Below are 18,688 nucleotides of genomic sequence, written 5' to 3' on the forward strand. Positions count from 1 at the left end.
AGAAAGAACGGCCAGCACTGTTTATAGACACACACACACACACACACACACACTGCACTCAAACAAACAGCAGCTCGTTCCAGCGTCCTGAGGAGTGTGAACTACAACTTCCTCCACTATTCTCTCAAATTCTGACACAAAGAATTCATCTGTTTATATCTACAAATAAACATAAAAACAGACCCAAACATGCTGCTAAATACAATTTAATCCATCCCTGTAGCAACAATAAAACAGGAATACTTTGTAAGATTCTCAATAAGGGCGAGGACCCTATTGTTTTTCTTGTTTGTTTGTTTGTTTGTTTGTTTCTTTCTTTCTTTATTATTACGCCACTTAAACCCTAAATTTGACCCCCTAAACATGTTCAAAAATCACAAAATTTGGCACACACATCAGGTCTGGTGAAAAATTTGATAAAATGTAAAAATGATCCCCTAAAGTGCCAAAATGTGCTCTCTAGCGCCACCTATGTAACTAAAATGGCCGCCACGGCCCGTAGGAATGTCATAGAGAGATCAAACCAAAACTCATTTATTCATCTCATCAAAACCTACAAATCATATGCTGACACCCCTGACCTAAATACAACAGGAAGTCTGCGATCTCAATTTCAAGACTTGAAATTGACAAAGACAAAGGGTGGTCGGGCTTCTGCTGTCAGAGCCTCAGACACACTAGGTCTCTAGCTTCTTTTAAAACTCATCTTAAAACTTTTTTCTGTGTGAAAGCTTTTTATCATTATTTTACTCCTGTGCATTCTATTGTCCTATTATTACTATTATTGTGCATCTTCTATTGTTACTATGTACTTCTGCCTGGAGGTTTTATAGTCTTGCTGGGAACTCACAGGTCCAGTAGACTGTTGTTTGATGAAGATGGATTAGAGAAATGATGAACCTTTCTATAAACCTTTAGGCTTCTTGGAGGATATAAAGTATTAAACGGATGCGTACAGTACATGGATAAGTAGGATCTGTAATCCTGCTTGACTTATCAACTCACTTATTTTCCTCCTTAACACAAATATGAGGATAAATAATCAAATCACAGCTTCTATTTTCTGTTTAGTCTATTTTGATTAGCTGAGTCCCCCTCAGCAGCTGCAGGAAAACCTTGACATACAAGTTCACCTGCTGGTCTACGAGACGCAGTAACGACTAAAAGCACGCTGGGTATCTTAATCTGGTGTCTTCAGATACTTTTAGAGACGCTGCAAAACCTTCACAGCATTTTGAACCGGGTGCAGATGTCGGATCAGGTAGTGGAGTTTTTCAGTTGTCCCGCAGAGAGCCGAGCCGCTGTGAGGTGAATCCAGCGTTGACTCAGAGAGGCCGTGACCCAGATCTGAGTGATGGAGGTGAGTGGGTCAGCGTGTGAACTCAGGTCCGGTTCAGAGAGGGATTTCACTCTCGCTGCACTCCAGGATCGTTTTACTGCTTCACTGATAAACAGGCTTCAAAAGACATGAAATAAACAGAAGTATTTCGTCATAATGCAATGATCTGCTGGAGGATTTCTGACATGACATGAATACTACACATGTCAGGACTTTTATTATATTTCTATAAGTCCAGCTGCTACAGCAACATGTCTGCTCTGTAAATCACTTCCCGTTTTCTCCTTTGAGAAAAAATCAGAAACAAAAGGGAGAAATTTATATTTTAAATTAATTGATTTTATGATGGAGGCCCCTAGTTTTATATTAGTTTGTAGCTGGAGTCCTTATTTCCATTCAGCCAATCAGATCTTTGCATGAAGCGATAACATGTCATTCATCCTGCTACACAACACAAGACACATTTCATCTCTATATACAACCAGTCTTACGACTTCAATTATTTATTTTAATTATCAACTCTTCTTCTCTTACTGAAACTGATTAAAGTGTCAGACAGAGAAGAAGAAGAATAGAGGAGAATATGTTCATCTAATGTTTCACTCGTGTATAGTTTCATTGTAAATTTTTCAATTTATTGTTTTTGTTTGATCTTTGTGAGATTTTGTTCAATAATCATGAAACAACAGTAATGAACCTCCAGTAGCAGCGAGAACATTCAGCTCAGCAGCAGTTTGATATAAAATCTGCATCAAATAAAAAACATAAAATGTCTTAAAACAAGTGAGACACATTTAATCCGGTTCATCTGTTCTCTGCTTCTTTACAGGTTCGTACTGTGACGGCAGCTTCATCCATCCGTGACGAGACCACTGAGGTGTCTTCAGGTCTGATGGGATGTGTAGTCCCTACAGTGTGTGTGTGTGTGTGTGTGTGTGTGTGTGTGTGTGTGTGTTTTGGTTGGTAGAAGGTGTTCTATACATAGACAGATATGTAATATCAGACAGACAGGCTTTACTTCTGCAGCTCTTATGAAACAGCAAATGTAGGTGAGACTGATCTGAACTGCCTGTACGTCTGAGGCCAAGATTAGGACTCTGTGTATGTGTGTGTGTGTGTGTGTGTGTGTGTGTGTGTGTGTGTTTGTGTGTTTAGGATGCTGAAGCAGCACTGAAGCACTTTCTGACACAGCAAGATGTGAGAACCAAACAGGTTTGTGTGTTAATCCTCCTCTCTCTCTCTCTCTCTCTCTCTCTCTGTGTGACGGCGTCCTGAACACAAACCTTCAATATTTATCATTTATATTTCAATCTGCACACTGACGTTTCCTCTGTTCACACTGGACAGTGACTCTATGTATATACAGTATATATAGTACATACATATACACACATACAGTCATCCTTTAAAGGTTGACACAGATGTTGATGGTTTAAATCACAGCTGGAAACAGTAAAAAACAGCTGATTAGAGGATTTAAGACACTTCCAGACTCAAAGGATGTTTTATATTCTGTGACTTTTATAATTTGTGCTTTAAATGTAAGAAATAAATGTTAAACTATCCGTGAAGTAAATGCTGATGACTGTTATAATTCTGGACCAGTTGAAGACGTTAATGCATCACTTTTGTTTGTCGTGTGTAAGCAGGAGGATCATAAAACATAAACAACAACAACACCCACACTGATCAGCCCGGTGGAGAGCTACAACTAACACACGTTTTGATTTCTCCAGATCATTTTCTTGATTAACTGATCAATCTGTCGTCTTTAAAGTGTCAGAAATGTTTCAAAATGTTTCTCACAGTTTCCATATTTTGTCCGATGAATGATTTTCACTTTATAAGGATATAAAACAGTCACTGAGACTGATTCTTAAAGAAATGATTAATTCTTTAACTAATCAATCAATGAATTAACTGAAAGTTTCAGATTGATCATCTGATGGAGTGTTTTTGTTCCACAGAGGTGGAGGGCAGCGAGGCGCTGATGGTGTGACGTCAGCAGATCTCCGATGTTGACTCAACTCTTCTTCTCTGTTGGTTATAAACATCCTGGAAGCTCCGTGTGTTTGATGTGAATACACACACACACACACACACACACTCACACACACACACACACACAAATATCAGATCATGGTCACTTTTGGGGACGTTACATAGACTTACATTCATTTCCTGGAGACTTATTCTAACTTTAACCACTGACCCCAAAATCAGATTTTTCCCTGAAATTTGTCCCCAGAAGTAGCCTATGACAGACCACACACACACAAAATGCAAAAACAACAGACTGGATGTATCACTGAGGTTTCCATGTGACTGTAAACACACACTGAGCAGAGTATATTTCACTTCCACTCTGGATTTCAGCCTTCTGTCCAAACTAAAACCTCATCCTCGACTCTTTTCTTTTGTCATAAATCATGCTTGCAGGTACAAATCTTTAAGCCTCCCTCTCCTCTAAAACATGTTTTTCTTCTTGTTCCTTCACTCAGATGTTGTTCTCTTCTCTGTGCAGAATGTTGTACATGCACATACAGTTTCTCTGAATTCACCTTAAATCTCAGTTTAACACCTGGACGTACCTGCAGGATTTATGACATCACAACTAGTTTGGAGCCAATCGTGGTCCAGTATTCATCTGACACAGGTGTGAAAGTTGAAGCCTCCAGAGCTCAAACACTGAGAATGAACTTTATAGTGAAGGAGGAAACATCTGGTGTCCAACAGGAAAACTTTAGAAACCGACAATATTCACAGATTCTGGATTTTTAATGAGAGAGGAGGAGGTGGCTGGACTGCTCTATAAACCTCAGTGTCTGTGACTGAGTGACTGACTGAGTGATGGAGTAACACTATTGGTCGGCTGAAACTCGGGACAGCCAAGTATCCCAGAATGCATTTCACACCTGCCGGCAGCGATGGTGGAGATTTTGAGCCAGGCTAAAAGCTGCTGTAATCTTCGCTGTTAATATGTCATTTTATTAAGTTGAACATGTCGATTCACACCATGTGATCAGTTTAGACAAATAACGCCTGTTTGGAAATTCACCGTGATGTTTTGGGAGCCGCTGGCCGAGCAGCTGGACTCCACCTGAGATGATCAGCTGGTCAACATGTGGTCATCCTGAGGAAGAACATGATCCATGAACTGATCTCTGCAGCTTTTTTGGCTTTAATGTCTCTGCAGCGTTATGATATATGATATAAATCCTTCTGGAGGATAAATGTTGGTCTCACAGATGAAAGCTAACAGTTGTAGCTGCAACACTTCCTGGGCGTTTGCGCGCCACGTGTTGCCACTTCCTGTATCCGTCGTTCCATCTGTCGTTTTTTTTATTATACACAAACATAAAACACATATTCAATACTCACATCCACAGAGAAAAAACAAAACAAAACAAAAACAACAAACATTCCACATATATACAAACATACACACATGTACACACATGTCAAGCGTTATATGTAGTTGTGGTACAAAAATAATCACTTATACAGCAAATTTAAATTAAATACATCATTCTATAGAAGGAACTAACTGAAGGAGCTAAATAACATATTAATTTATAATGACATAGAAATAATCATCAGTCAAGATCTCCCTTTTATTTATTTACGTCTGAGTTTTTGACTCTGCTTTTATTTATAATGATCTTTTCCTGCAAATAGTAATGTTTAAAGAATATGAAGGAACTCAAACTCAACCTGGTCTTATTATACGACTTCAAACTTTCTCTCTTCAGCAGATGAATGTACTGACTGAGCATGTTTGCTTAACTAAAAACTTATTATGGGATGGATTAAGTTATATCTTGCAGCTTGAGTTTACACCGTGCAGAAATGTCTTTTAGGTAAATATAAGTATCAGATCGGACTCAATATTAATATATTAATATGTCATAAATGTTATGGCTGCAACTAACAATTATTTTCATTAACAATTAACTTGCCAATTATTTTCTTAATTAATTGTTTTGTCAATAAAATCTTAGTTAATAGCAAAATGCCCGTTAACATTTCCTCCAGTGAAAGAGCATCTTCATATGTATTAAATAATTACATTTAAGAAGCTGGAACCAGGAAATATTTGGCATTTTTGTTTAAAAAATAACTAATTAACTAATTATTGCAGCTCTTCTATATATTATATAATGTATATTAGTTGTGTGAAATAGTTTAACCAAATATTTAACGTGACATGGACATGAAAAGGGAATAACCACTAAATAATGAACTAAATAATGAAGTAATTAACTAAATAATGAAGTTATGAACTAAGTGAGAGGAGAAAATATTTCCAAGCTGCAGAGAGGAGCTTCAGGCTGCCGTGGCCTACATCTGTCACTGTCCAAATCAATAGAGATGATAGAAGAAGAAGAAGTCAATCCCCTGTTTAGACTGGTGATGCTGCAAGCTCATTGGCTGATCCTCCAGGCCCCGCCCCCTCCCCTCCCTCCCTGCCCTCCTCTGTGATGACAGGAGACGCAGATAAATATCACCGCCGACACCTCGGAGCCTCAGATGTGTCTGTAAGTCTCATCCGTCCGTCGTTCCCGCTTCCTTCCCTGCAGGAAACTCAGCTCAGAGGTTCGGGAAACTTTTCAGTTCCAGTATTTCCTGCTTTTTGCGTTGGACTTGAAAGCATCATCAGAAATTTCCTTTTTCACAGACTGACAGCAGAGCAAGTGAAGCAGTTTTTTTTATTTTTTATTTTGTTGGATTTGTCAGATTTGGGAGGCGGTGCAGTCAGGGATCAGGATCAGGATGGAGCTGAAGGACTTCTGTCTGACAGACGACTTCCATCACTTCCTCAAACCACAGCGGTGAGACACAACAACAACTTCTTTTCTCACACATTTACATGACATATTACATTAATATGACATATTAATATGACACATTAATGTCCAATATTAATCTGAAAAGTAACTGCAGCTGTCAGATAAATGTTGTGCAGTAAAAGTGTAACTTTCCCCCTGAAATCAAAGGATAAAGTAAAAATTGAAATACAGTAAAATGTAAATACCTCAGAATTCTGCTGAAGTACTGGACTGCAGTAAATGTAATAGAGGTAGTTTTAATACATGTTACAAATACAAATTTCAGTTTTACATGTAGTACTTTTTGTTTTAATTAGAACCTGTGTGATGCTGCAGCTTTTTAGGATGATACCAGTATTATAATATTTATCAGTTTAAAACATCTAATGATGATATATCAGCAGATATTTTAGATAAGAATCCCTTAAATGTGATTCTTAAAGAACTGTGTGTAAGATGTTTACATTTTACAGCTGAAAACATCACATATAACAACAATAACAAAAACATATTAAAGTTGAGATAAAGAAAAATTATAAAAATGTAAAAACTGAACTATAAAAAACATTAAATGTTTGTAAATTGTAAATATAAATCTCTTTACTGCAGGTTGTTGTTACTTATCATTTGACATAAATGCTGATTCGACGTGTCTGTGATGATAATATGAGCTGCAGGCTGTTGTGCTATAATTAATAGTGTAGTAACAGTATCTCAATAGTACTTTCACTGTAGTTTTAACAGTTTTAACAAAGAGATTCTTCCCAACATGAACATCTAACTACATACTGTATAAACACGTTTTTTGCTTTTCTTAGATGCAACTTTACATTTATGTGTGTATACATACATATATTAAGTATGCGTGTGTGAATACATCTTGTTTTTTGTGTTTTTTATTCATTTTCTTGTTTTCTTTTGATTATGTTTGACAATATATTCAAAACAGAATAAATACAATGTTAAAAACAGAAATCATATTTATAGATTTATAGTCTGTAGCAGGAACCTTTTACACTCACAGTCTGCATATATTTCAACACTTAAAGCTTTATTTTACAGTTCCTTTAATTTTACACTGATTTCCTGGACATTTCCTGTGTAGTTTGCTGGTATTTAACAGTTTAACTTTTAGGACATTTTACTGAAATGTGCAAAATTGTACAAAATACAAGGAAAAATGAAAAAAAGTGGTTTAATTGATAAGTGCCGACTTATCTTATATTTCGGTTAATAAATTAGACTCTAAACAGCTCTTTAACTGACAGAAAATAGTTTTTAGTGTAGTTTTGTCTGTCAAACTACATATTTGACTCTTTATTAAAAACTCAATAACGAGTTTATCTCCCATATATTACCAAATTACACAATGAACAGTAACAGCAGCTATTTTTAGGAAATGGTTAAAAAAGTTCTGGAAATAAGAAGGAAAGTAAAAAAATAAAGTTTTACTGACACTGTTGATAGAAGTTCAATCATTATAGAGTTTCTAAGAAACAATCTGATACACTAATATATCATTTCTGTCAGTTAAAGAACTGTTAAGAATCTAATTTATTAAGGAATTTTACAAATTAAGCAACTCAACACCTTTTCCCTTTCTTCTTATCATTTCTATTATTAACACTTGCACCACTATTTCTGTAAAATATCCTAAAAAATTTAACCCCTACCTGCCTGAAAATACACAGGAAATTAGTATAAAATGTAAAAATGTAAAATAAAGCTTTAAAAGTTTCTGTTTACATTCTGTTTTCACACAAAACTCCTCACGAATCCTCGAGCTCCAACTAATATGTTGAATTTATTTCCTTCCTCGTGAAACATTTAGAAAGTTTTTTTTAAATACTTTTACAACAACTAAAGTGTTGTTTACATCCATTATTGTCCATCTGAGAACAAACAGAACAGAGACACACATGTAAAAACCTTTAATGATGATCTTCTCAATCAACCAGAGTGACTGCATGAAGACTTTCAGGAAGTTACAACAGTTTAAATTGTTTCACAGGAGAGATTTCTGTGTTTTTATGTATTTTCTCTGTTTTCTTCCACTTGGTTTACAGAAGGCGGGACTCAGTCGCTGTCAATCAAACACCCACACAGTCCTTTTTAAAGATTTAACTTATAATAAATAATACGTAAAGATGTTTTTTTTAACTTTTAGGATCCATATCTAACTGCAGACCTCCATAAGATGGTTTTATTAAACATTTTGGTGAAATATAGACACGATGACTCTGTAATAAACATAAAACCACCTGTGTAAAGGTCGACTGTGAAGGCTGTGTGGAGACACATCTGTGATGTTTTTTATTGATTGTTTCAGTGGTTTGATGCTCATCACTGCAGCTGTTTAATCTGACACTTTTCTTCCTCTCTTCAGCCCCCTGGACTCCTCCTCCTCCTCCTCCTCCTCTTCCTCCCCCTCCCCGGCTGATGAAGCTCGCTCTCCTGCCTCCTTCCTCCACTCCTCCCCTCTCAGTCCCTGCTTCCCGCTGGACGCCACGCCGGCTCTCAGCCCCTCTCACCCGGCCTTCCTCCTCCCCAGTCCGGCCTCCTCCTCCTCCTCCTCCTCTTCCTCCTACAGCCTCCTCTGCGGACCCCCGGAGCCCGACTCCCCGACGGGATCTAGTTCCAGCGGAGGAAGCGGCAGCGGCAGCGCTGCGGTGTCGGATGCTTCCACCTGTTTTTCGGTGTCGGATTCGTTTTCAGCTCAGGTGAAAAAATCTTTTTTAAACATTTTGTTTCTTTACAGAAGTTAAAGTTTAATTTAAAACATTCTTGCTGCTCATATCTGTAGCTGTTTTTATTTATATTTTCAATTTGTGCATAAAAAAATCCAAGTGGAAATATCACAAAAAGGTTTTTACAGCTGGCTGAGATGGAAAAGTATCAATAAAAACAAATGTAAACAGATTTATTGATTAAATGATGACGTACATGAAGTTTATCTTGATGAAGCAACTCTTGATGTTTGACATATATTCAAAACAGAATAAATACAATGTTAAAAACAGAAATCATATTTATAGATTTATAGTCTGTAGCAGGAACCTTTTACACTCACAGTCTGCATATAAAGCTTTATTTTACAGTTCCTTTAATTTTACACTGATTTCCTGGACATTTCCTGTGTAGTTTGCTGGTATTTAACAGTTTAACTTTTACTGAAAAGTGCAAAATTGTACAAAATACGAGAAAAAATGAAAATTTGGTTAAAATTTGCACCACATTTAGATGAAAACTTGACTTTTATATATGTTGATTCTCTTTCTGATAAGTCACCTTTTATAAATGGGTTATACATTTTAATTATTGTCTTTATTAATGGATAATAAATCAGTTACGAATCAGTTATAATCCCTGAATAAGAAGAGGAAGTATTGGGGTTGCCAGGTTGTGGACAAATCAAGCAAATTAATCAAGAAGACGCCCCCCCCCTCTTAAAATGAATGATTAATAAATGTTTTAACTTCTTAATAATGCATCAAGTGTTTATAAATGGTATATGTGTGTCTGCTGCTGTTGATTTTCATCATGTGCAGGTGATGACGGTTCAAACGGCGGCGATGACATCATCATCATCATCACTGTGTTTCTGTCCGCAGGTCGACTCCATCCTGCGAGGCGACTACCTGACACCTCTGGGTCCCGTCGGGCCGAAGCGTCTCTGCCTGGTCTGTGGAGACTTTGCGTCCGGTTATCACTACGGCGTGGCGTCCTGCGAGGCCTGCAAGGCGTTCTTCAAGAGGACCATACAAGGTGAGCCGAGTGGTACGATCGTTAACGATGCGGATCAATCAATACGGCAACGCTCGCCGCATTGATTAGCGTGTGAAGTCGTCAGCTCTCACATCAGCTGCTCGTCTCTCACTTTTCAGCTGCGTTCACACAGTTCAGACGATTGATTGATTGATTAGATGACATCACATTAAGGTCATTACACTGTTTAGAAGAAAAGAATCATTTCAGTAAAACCATCAATATGACGATGTAAAAAAAAAATCCTCATTACAAGATAAATCTGAGAAGCTTTTAGTCCGTTTTGATCAATATCCAGTTAACTCGACTCTGAAGGTTAAACCCCAATAAACACTTGTCATGTTTTTATAGATTTCTGTGAGAACAGACAGGATGTGACGGAGCGATCTCACTGAGAGGATGAAAACCAGCAAAAATAAATAGATTTAATTCATTTAACTACAATATTTACAAAATATCATTTCCACAAATATAAACATGCAAATTTAAAACCTTTATTTTTTTTTTTTTACCACATATTAATGAACTCAGACAGTATGAATGAATGACAAAAGAATATTTACAATAAATAAAAAAGGTGATAAACATCACACTTTTATTTAATTATGTTGAAATCTGCACATATAAGGAGCCAAAAGTCCACAGAGGCTCAAACTGTCCCATAAAAACATGAAACTTAAAGGGAAACTTCAGTATTTTTCAACCGTATTGACTCGTCTTTTGTGTCTAAAGTGATTAATGGGGACAGTTTTTGAAATTGGTCCGTTATTGAGTGAGAAAGCTGCAGCCGAGGCAGTGAAACGTGACGTCTGTCAAAGTACGTCCACTAAAAGTGTTTCTGCCACTGAAAGGCTCAGATTGATATTATTATTCATATCTGACTTGATCCGGTCTGTTTGTTATTGTGTCTCACCAAGTCTCGCTCAAGGAGAAGTCTCGTTCTGAAATCTCACGAGAGTTGAGTTGTTGTTGAAATCAGCTAAATATTCAGCCGTGACATTTAAAATCTTTTTCGATAAAAAGAGTTCTCCTCCTCCTGACGCTCCGGCTCTGTCACGTCTGAACATTGAACTCCAGAGGACGTCGAGGGGTCGTACAGGTTTATACAGACTCACAGGCTGCTGCAGGACCATGAAGAGCTTTAAAAACAAGTTAAAAATATTAAAATCAAGACAGAAAACCAGGAAAGAACCATCTAGAGCTGAAACAATCAGTCAGTTAACAGAAAATTAACCTGCAACTATTCTGATAATCGACTCATATATGAAGTGATTGAACTCCTGTATGTACTTCCTGTTTGTGGTTACCTAGGCAACATCGAGTACAGCTGCCCGGTGATGAACGAGTGTGAGATCACCAAGCGGAGGAGGAAAGCCTGTCAGGCCTGCCGCTTCCAGAAGTGTCTCCAGGCCGGGATGATGAGGGAAGGTACGTCGTTGTCTGACCTTTAACCTGTCGCACACACATTTCCCATGAGCCTTTGCGGCGGCGGCGGTGGCTGAGTGTCTCTGTCTCCGCAGGTGTTCGAATGGACCGAGTCAGAGGAGGACGGCAGAAGTACAAGAGGAGGGTCGAGGCCGGACTTGGTTTATACGCCAAAGCTCCGTACGCTCACGTTCACCCCGTCAGCAGCCGTGAGTTCACACCTTCACGCTCAGGCCGTCGTTCAAATCAAAACTTTATGCGAGAACGTTAACGTCTTATTGTTCTATCGTTTCCTGTCTTTTAGGAAACAAGGTGATCTCCCACCTGCTGCTGACAGAGCCCGCCCCTCTGGCTGCCAGTCAGGATGATTCGACCAATGACGGCAGCCTGCGGACGCTGCTGACCCTCTGTGACCTCCTGAACCGCGAGCTGCTGGTTCTGATTGGCTGGGCCAAACAGATCCCAGGTACAGACAGGAAGCAGGAAGTCCCAGCAAGGGAGATTTTTTTACATTACACCATAATATTTGACATTATGAGCTCTAATCACCAGGTGCCTTCACTGCCCTGCTGTAATCTCATTAATTAACTAGTTCAACAAAGGAAGATGATGATGATGATGATGATGATGATGATCAGCTGGTTAAACTGCTGACTGCTGGACAGATCTGTGAGCTGCATTATGAAGATGTAAAGACAAAAACAATGCATGAAGGTTTATTAACAACATTCATTATGTGCAGTTACTGATTATAATCTGATTGATCATTTCAAACATTTACAGATGTGGATCTTGACTGTAGACTCTTGTTTGTGTTTACAGTTGCAGTATAATCTGGTCAAAGGAGTTTAAAGTTTTACCAAAAATCCCCCAAATTTAAATAAAGTCGTGCAGCTCCAGCAGAGTCGTCTCTTCTTTCAGATAACCTGAAAGATCTGTCGTCTTAATGAAACTGTGGTGATAATTTACAACAGATCTAATAAATCTCCTTCACTCAGAATTAAACTCACAAAATCAGTTGTAATTGTATTCAAATACTCTTTAATTATTTACATTTCTTCCTTTTTGTCATATTTTTTCAATGAGACAGTTCAATTCAAGCTTTTAATTTGAGCTTTTACATTTAAAATTTTCTGTTTTTTTGCATTTCAGGGAGTTTAAATTGCACTTTTTCAAACTGACATTTTACAGTAAATCTGTCATTTTAATGCCCAGTTTCCTATTTAACATATAATAATGACTAGTAGCAGGAAAAATCACATTTCATAAAAAGATCGATGGTAGAAGAAGCTTTTCAGATGTAAAAAAATCAATTTATTTCATTTGCAGAAACAACTTTCAGACACTGACGATCTGTCGTCTTAATGAAACTATGGTGATGCAGAATTTCACATAATTTACAACAAATTTAGTAAATCTCCTTCACTCAGAATTAAACTTATAAAATCAGTTGTAATTGTATTCAAATACTCTTATTATTATTTATTATTATTTACATTTCATCCTTTTTTTCATATTTTTCAATGAGACAGATCAATTCAAGCTTTTACATTTAAAAATTTCTGTTTTTTTACATTTTAGAGAGTTTCTTTACATTTAAAATGTTTGAGTGACACCTGCTCTGGCCCCGCCCCCTCTCTCAGGCTTCTCCGCGCTGTCATTGGTCGACCAGATGTCGCTGCTGCAGAGCGGCTGGATGGAGGCGTTGCTGGTGGGCGTGGCCTGGCGTTCGCAGGCCTCGGCGGGGGAGGAGCTTGTGTTCGCCAGGAACCTTCAGCTGGACGAGGCTCAGTGTCGAGCCGCCGGATTGGCCGACCTGTACGAGGCGCTGCGTCACCTGACGTCCAGGTACCAGGCGATGAACCTGAGCCCCGAGGAGGTGGTGACGCTGAAGGCCATGGCGCTCGCTAACTCCGGTACAAAACACACACACACACACACACACACACACTTCAGTAATAGTACCAATACAACAATATAAAAATACTCCATTACAGTCCTATTTAAGTAAAAGTACACAAGTTTTATCAGCGTAATATACGTATATTTGTGTGTAAATTCTTAATCTGAAGAGTGACTCCAGCTGTCAGATAAATATGATGGAGAACAAATACAGTACAAAGTATCATTAAATGGAAATACAGTGAAGTATAAGTACCTCAGAAAGTACTTTGAACGTGTAGAAACAGAAACAGCAGCTTCAGCATGAACATTGATATTGATTTACACTTACAACAGAGGAGAAGTTGGGGTGGGGGGGTTAGAGGGGAGTAGAGGGGGGGGCTGAACTTATTGATCCCAGGGGAGTGGTTATTGGTATTGATCAGAGGCTGGGAGCTGAAGCCGTATTGATTAGTTCCACTAACTATTTTTTGGGGGGGTAAAAAGCAGCGCTGAGTCGTCTTTGGATGGATTTTTTTTTTTTCCTTGTGAACGACTACGTGAGTCTGTTGATTACAGACAGAAACCTTAAAAAGGACAAATTCACATTTGTTCAGTCAGGTGTCCATGGTAACAGTGAAAGAGGTTTTCCTCGCTGTAATCATTCCTCCTGTTCATACTGGATAATAAAAGATCCTTCAAATGTGCTTTCAATGGAAGTGATGGAGGACAAAATCCACAGTGTGTCCACACAGTCATTTAAAAGTCTGTGTGAAGCTTCTATTCAGCTTCAGCAGTCTGAGTTAGTCATATCAAGTGGATATCTGACACATTTACTTTGGCACTAAAAAGACTGTGACGTTGAAAGATATCTAAACATAACACAAAAAGTAAGGAAATATGTGTTTGGTAGATTATTTCTTTGTTGTAACAATGCTTCTCTGCAATAAATCTGATACTGTTGGAAAGCCTGTTTATTTCCCAAATCAGAGAAGATTTGGCAAATTTTTCATGGGCGTAACCCGCATACTCAGCTCTGCTACTCATCCTACGGATACATGTTCCTTACAAACATGGCACCATTTAAAAGGGAAATAAACAGGCTTTCTAACAGTTTAAGACTTATTGCCAAGAAGCATTGTTACAACAAAGAAATAATCTACCAAACACTAATTTCCTTACTTTTGTGTTATGTTTACTTGATTTGACTCATTTGGACGCTGAAGCTTCATATTAGCTTCAGATAAACTTTCATCACTTCCATTGTAAGGTCATTATGAAGGGATCTTCTAATGGTCAGTATGAACAGGAGGAATGATTACAGCAAGAAAAAACAGCTTTAATGTTCATTTGGGCTCCTGACTGTTGTTTTAAGACACATTTGATAAACTGTGAACTCGTCCTTTAGAGCTCATTAATCTTAAAAAGGATAATTCAGGTGTTCTATGTTTTTATTATTATAAAGACTTGGTTCCTACTGAAGACGTTAATCTTTAAAAACAGTCCACACATATATAGTTTATTTTATAAAAGAATAAAAGGCTCAGTAATTTCCTCAAACAGCTGCTGACTGTAGTTTTCAGTGGGCAATGCTAACAATGCTAACAATGCTAACAGTATATAGACAGCAGCGTGTTAGCAGCTAATCAATAACATTTGACAGGCCGTGTATGAGTGTATGAAACGCTCTTGTTGAAGCAGTGCATGATGGGACACCGGTGGGTCCTTGCAGCTGAAGTCTGACCTGTCTCCCACTGTCTGAGCCTCAGATCAATAAACTGTATTGATAAACTCAGTTCTGGATCTATAAAGTGTTAACTGTCTGCTGGAGGACGCTGTATATATGTGTGTGTGTGTGTGTGTGTGTGTGTGTGTGTGTGTGTGTGTGTGTGTGTGTGTGTGTGTGTGTGTGTGTGTGTGTCGTACATACCCGCAGGCTGACCTCGACCTTTTCCGTCTCCCACTTGACCGTCTCACGTCGTCCTTTTGTCTCGCTGTTCGTCACATGCTGACTGCAGTTATGAGTCGTTAATTGTTGAATTTAAAAGGTCAAAGCACAGAAACTGAGCACATTCACTCAACTACGGGACTTCAGTACAACCGAGGAAGAATATATATTGTACTTTTTACTTCATCACGTTTATCTGGCAGCTGTAGTTATGACATTATCAGCAGATATAAGTGTTTATTAATGTTTTAATCAATAACTACAACTCCTCCTGTGGACACTCTGAACTGTTTGCTGCTGTATAAACAGATAATTAATGACAATATATCCAAACACAGCTGTAACAATATTAAATATATAAAGAGTTATAATGAATACTGATAATTAATAAACATATATTATATTATTACACATATATACTACATTATAGTGAGTTCATAACAGTTATTTATATTTGTATAGTGATTATAAATGATTTTAATCCAACAGATTGTATAAATTAAAGCAGTTGTTTCTAATCTCATGTTTATTCTACACTACTTCATACTTCTGTTGTTCTACATTTAAGAGACAAATATTGTACTTTTTACTACATTAATCTGACAGACATGACGTAGTTACTGATTATTCTTCAGATTAAAACTTTACAAAAAAAAAAACCACATCATTTAAAGGATGAGTCTGGTGATTTTCTATATTTGTCTTCATGTTTGGATCCAAACCAACAATGAACTGATCGACTAACAAGTATTGTGTGTTTGTATCAAAGCTGATATATCTGATTAAAAACACGTCAGTGAGTCACATCGCTGCTCTGGGTGACATGTTCCTTCATCATGAAGAGTTTGGTCACGTTAGTTTGTTTAGAAACGGCTCCAAACACTAATAACAGCATCATGTTTTCAGTCTGTGGAGAGTAGTTCTGTGTAAGACAGACGCTACTGAGCATGTGCAGGAACAATCGGGGTGACAAAAAACAGATCAGAACTTTGTTTTTTCTTCTTTCCTCTCCCATTAATCATCTCACCACCCCTCAGATTTATCTGCTGACCCTTTGGAGGGGCCCGACCCCTAGGTTGGGAACCACTGGACTAAACTAGCTAACTGTATATAAAGTAGTGTAAACTAGCTCCACCTCCAGCAGCTACAACAGTAACATGCTGCTCTAACACTGATGCTTCACTATTAATAATCTAATGATGTCATATATAATAAGTTAAATGACAGACCTGCTCACTTCCTGTCTGTCCGTCCCTCAGACGCGGAGCCGGTGGACTGTCCGGACTCGGTGCAGCGGTTCCAGGACGGGCTCCACGAGGCGCTGCAGGAGTACGAGTCGTCCCGCAGGGAGCAGCACCGGGCGGGTCGGCTGCTGATGAGCCTCCCTCTGCTGCGGCAGACCGCCGACCGAGCCGTTCAGGCCTTCCTGCGGCTACACCGCCACCGCCGCGTCCCCCTCCACAAACTGCTGCTGGAGATGCTCGACGCCAAGGCCTGAACACTTCCTGTCTGCTGACACTTCATCACGTTATCAGTGACTCAAAACAAACTCGCTGACTGATATAATGACAACAAAACACTTACTGCTGGATTGTTTTGAGGTTTTTTTTTGGCAGTTTGCTGCAGATGAAACTTAAAAAAGTTTGAATTAAGCGAATTGTTGAGTGAACTTAATGTAAACTAGCAGGTTTATCAGGTTTATCATCATCATCATCATCATCATCATCATCATCATCATCATCATCATCATCAGAACCTGGACGATTTTTCCTCAAGTTAAAAAAAAAAAAAAATCTATTTTTGTAAATATAAAAAGATATTTTTGTGTGAACTCTCTCAAAGATGAGCTGGTTACCGTAGCAACACCAGGGAGGGAAGGCTGTTGTTTTGTCGAGGACGTCGTCACTCGTCAAGACTCTTCTAACTCTACTGATCAATTATCGATTGCTGATTAGTTTCATTCACTGAGCTGAAGAAGAAGAAGAAGTTGTTAAGTTAAGAGAATTAAAGGCTTTTGGAATAAAAACATGTCTGGTCACATTTTCATGAGTCAATTGTTTTTATTTATTTTTTTTATACAAACACTGTTAGAAAAGTTGTTTGGTTAGAAACCTGGTTAACAATCAGTGTATCTCTCTCTCACACTCACACACACACTCACGCACACACACACACACACACACTCACACACACACACACACACACACACACACACACACACACTCACACACACACTCACACACACACACACACACACACGCAGCTTCAGATATATTAAAAGCCTCCTCAGCGTCGACCTGAGTCCATGTTTCACTACATTCTCTACGAGCCGTTTACATGAAGATAAATACAGACAGAAAAAAAAACATTCAAACCAAACATGAAGAGTTCAGAGCCACAGAGACACACACGGGTCAGAGGAATCAATTACTGTCAAGATCAATTAATCTCATTCTTCATTTAGATGAATTAATTCATCATCTTGTCTGTAAAATGTAAAAAAAAAAAATCCCTGACAGGATTTCTAAAAGATGATGTTTTTAAAGAAAAGCTGCAACTGATGATTAGTTTCATTCTTTTCATCTGTTTTTTTTGAATAATCAATTAATTGTTAGTCTATTAAATGTCACATCTTTAAATGATTTGTCCAAATATCAGCTGTCAATCAAATGAAACTGAGAAAAACAGAAAATTACATTGATTTCTATTGATTGATTAATCAATTAATCTTCCAATCGTTTCATCTTTGATGAAAAAGTGAAACAAACATTTAGATGAAGTTTAGTTTCATATTTCAGATTTGAACTCTTTTTTTTCTTTACTTTTAATCACAAATTGTTTCCTTTAATCTGATAATAATCCTTCAATTACACAGATTAACGCTTCAGATTAGCGATAAATTAAAACTTTGGTTTAGATTTTTACAGCTCTGTCGATCAGTTATGCAGAGATCTGTTAACATGGTTTTAAATAGTAATCTATCAATATCTCTGTGTGGTTATCAATACTTTTATTTGCAATTTTGAGCTTCTTCACAACAAACGACGTCATCGTTGACGTTGTTTTTCTAAAGAAATTGGGATCGTTTTATTTTAACCCTTCGTTTAGTATTTATAAGCAGCAGAAACATTTAATTGAATACAGTGTGAATGTAACAAGATATCAGGACGTTTAACTGTTTATTAATATATTTTCTAACAACTAGAACTCCTGTGAAGAATTCAGAACAGGTAATTAATGTTTATTAATACAGTTTGTGCGTAAATATAATGAAGCGACAACCGGAAGTCACTACATTTAAATTTCATCTGTTTACGTCGGAGTGTTTTTGGTCCGTTTTTAAACCTTTAAAAGCAGATTCTCATCAGACGATTTGTGGCTCTGAACGTCTCATCAGGCTGCAGATGAAACGGTTCAAACTGAAGGTTAAAAAACTGCTACGTTTTTAAAAAAAAAAAAAATGTGATAAGAGTGAAATAAACCCCGACAAAAAAGGTAAAA

At 37.8% G+C, this 18,688-nt stretch overlaps 1 protein-coding gene across 4 annotated transcripts; it reads left to right on the forward strand.

Moving 5' to 3' along the window:
• The first annotated feature begins 510 nt into the window (after window positions 1-510).
• Window positions 511-18,632, forward strand: esrrd (estrogen-related receptor delta). Of its 4 annotated transcripts, XM_044354763.1 has the most exons (12): window positions 511-1,360; window positions 2,169-2,226; window positions 2,495-2,551; window positions 3,307-3,416; window positions 6,077-6,171; window positions 8,555-8,888; window positions 9,780-9,933; window positions 11,245-11,361; window positions 11,454-11,567; window positions 11,663-11,824; window positions 13,002-13,274; window positions 16,447-18,632. In XM_044354763.1, exons 5-12 carry the CDS (start codon window positions 6,113-6,115, stop codon window positions 16,683-16,685), a joined length of 1,452 nt encoding a protein of 483 aa, XP_044210698.1. In that variant the 5' UTR covers window positions 511-1,360; window positions 2,169-2,226; window positions 2,495-2,551; window positions 3,307-3,416; window positions 6,077-6,112; the 3' UTR covers window positions 16,686-18,632. The 4 variants fall into 4 exon arrangements, with proteins under 4 accessions (XP_044210698.1, XP_044210699.1, XP_044210700.1 ...); XM_044354764.1 differs by having other exon boundaries at window positions 511-2,226; window positions 3,320-3,416; XM_044354765.1 differs by lacking the exons at window positions 511-1,360; window positions 2,169-2,226; window positions 2,495-2,551; window positions 3,307-3,416 and adding an exon at window positions 4,739-5,935.
• The last annotated feature ends 56 nt before the right edge of the window (window positions 18,633-18,688 follow it).

The sequence above is a fragment of the Thunnus albacares genome, chromosome 6 (assembly GCF_914725855.1).
Source record: "Thunnus albacares chromosome 6, fThuAlb1.1, whole genome shotgun sequence".
Classification (NCBI taxonomy): domain Eukaryota; kingdom Metazoa; phylum Chordata; class Actinopteri; order Scombriformes; family Scombridae; genus Thunnus; species Thunnus albacares.

Coding starts and splice junctions, on each gene's coding strand:
- esrrd (XM_044354762.1), top strand. CDS start 5,821: ATGACAGGAGACGCAGATAAATATCACCGCCGACACCTCGGAGCCTCA. Junction 8,889..9,779: donor CGGATTCGTTTTCAGCTCAG/GTGAAAAAATCT, acceptor TTCTGTCCGCAG/GTCGACTCCATCCTGCGAGG. Junction 11,825..13,001: donor CTGGGCCAAACAGATCCCAG/GTACAGACAGGA, acceptor CCCCTCTCTCAG/GCTTCTCCGCGCTGTCATTG.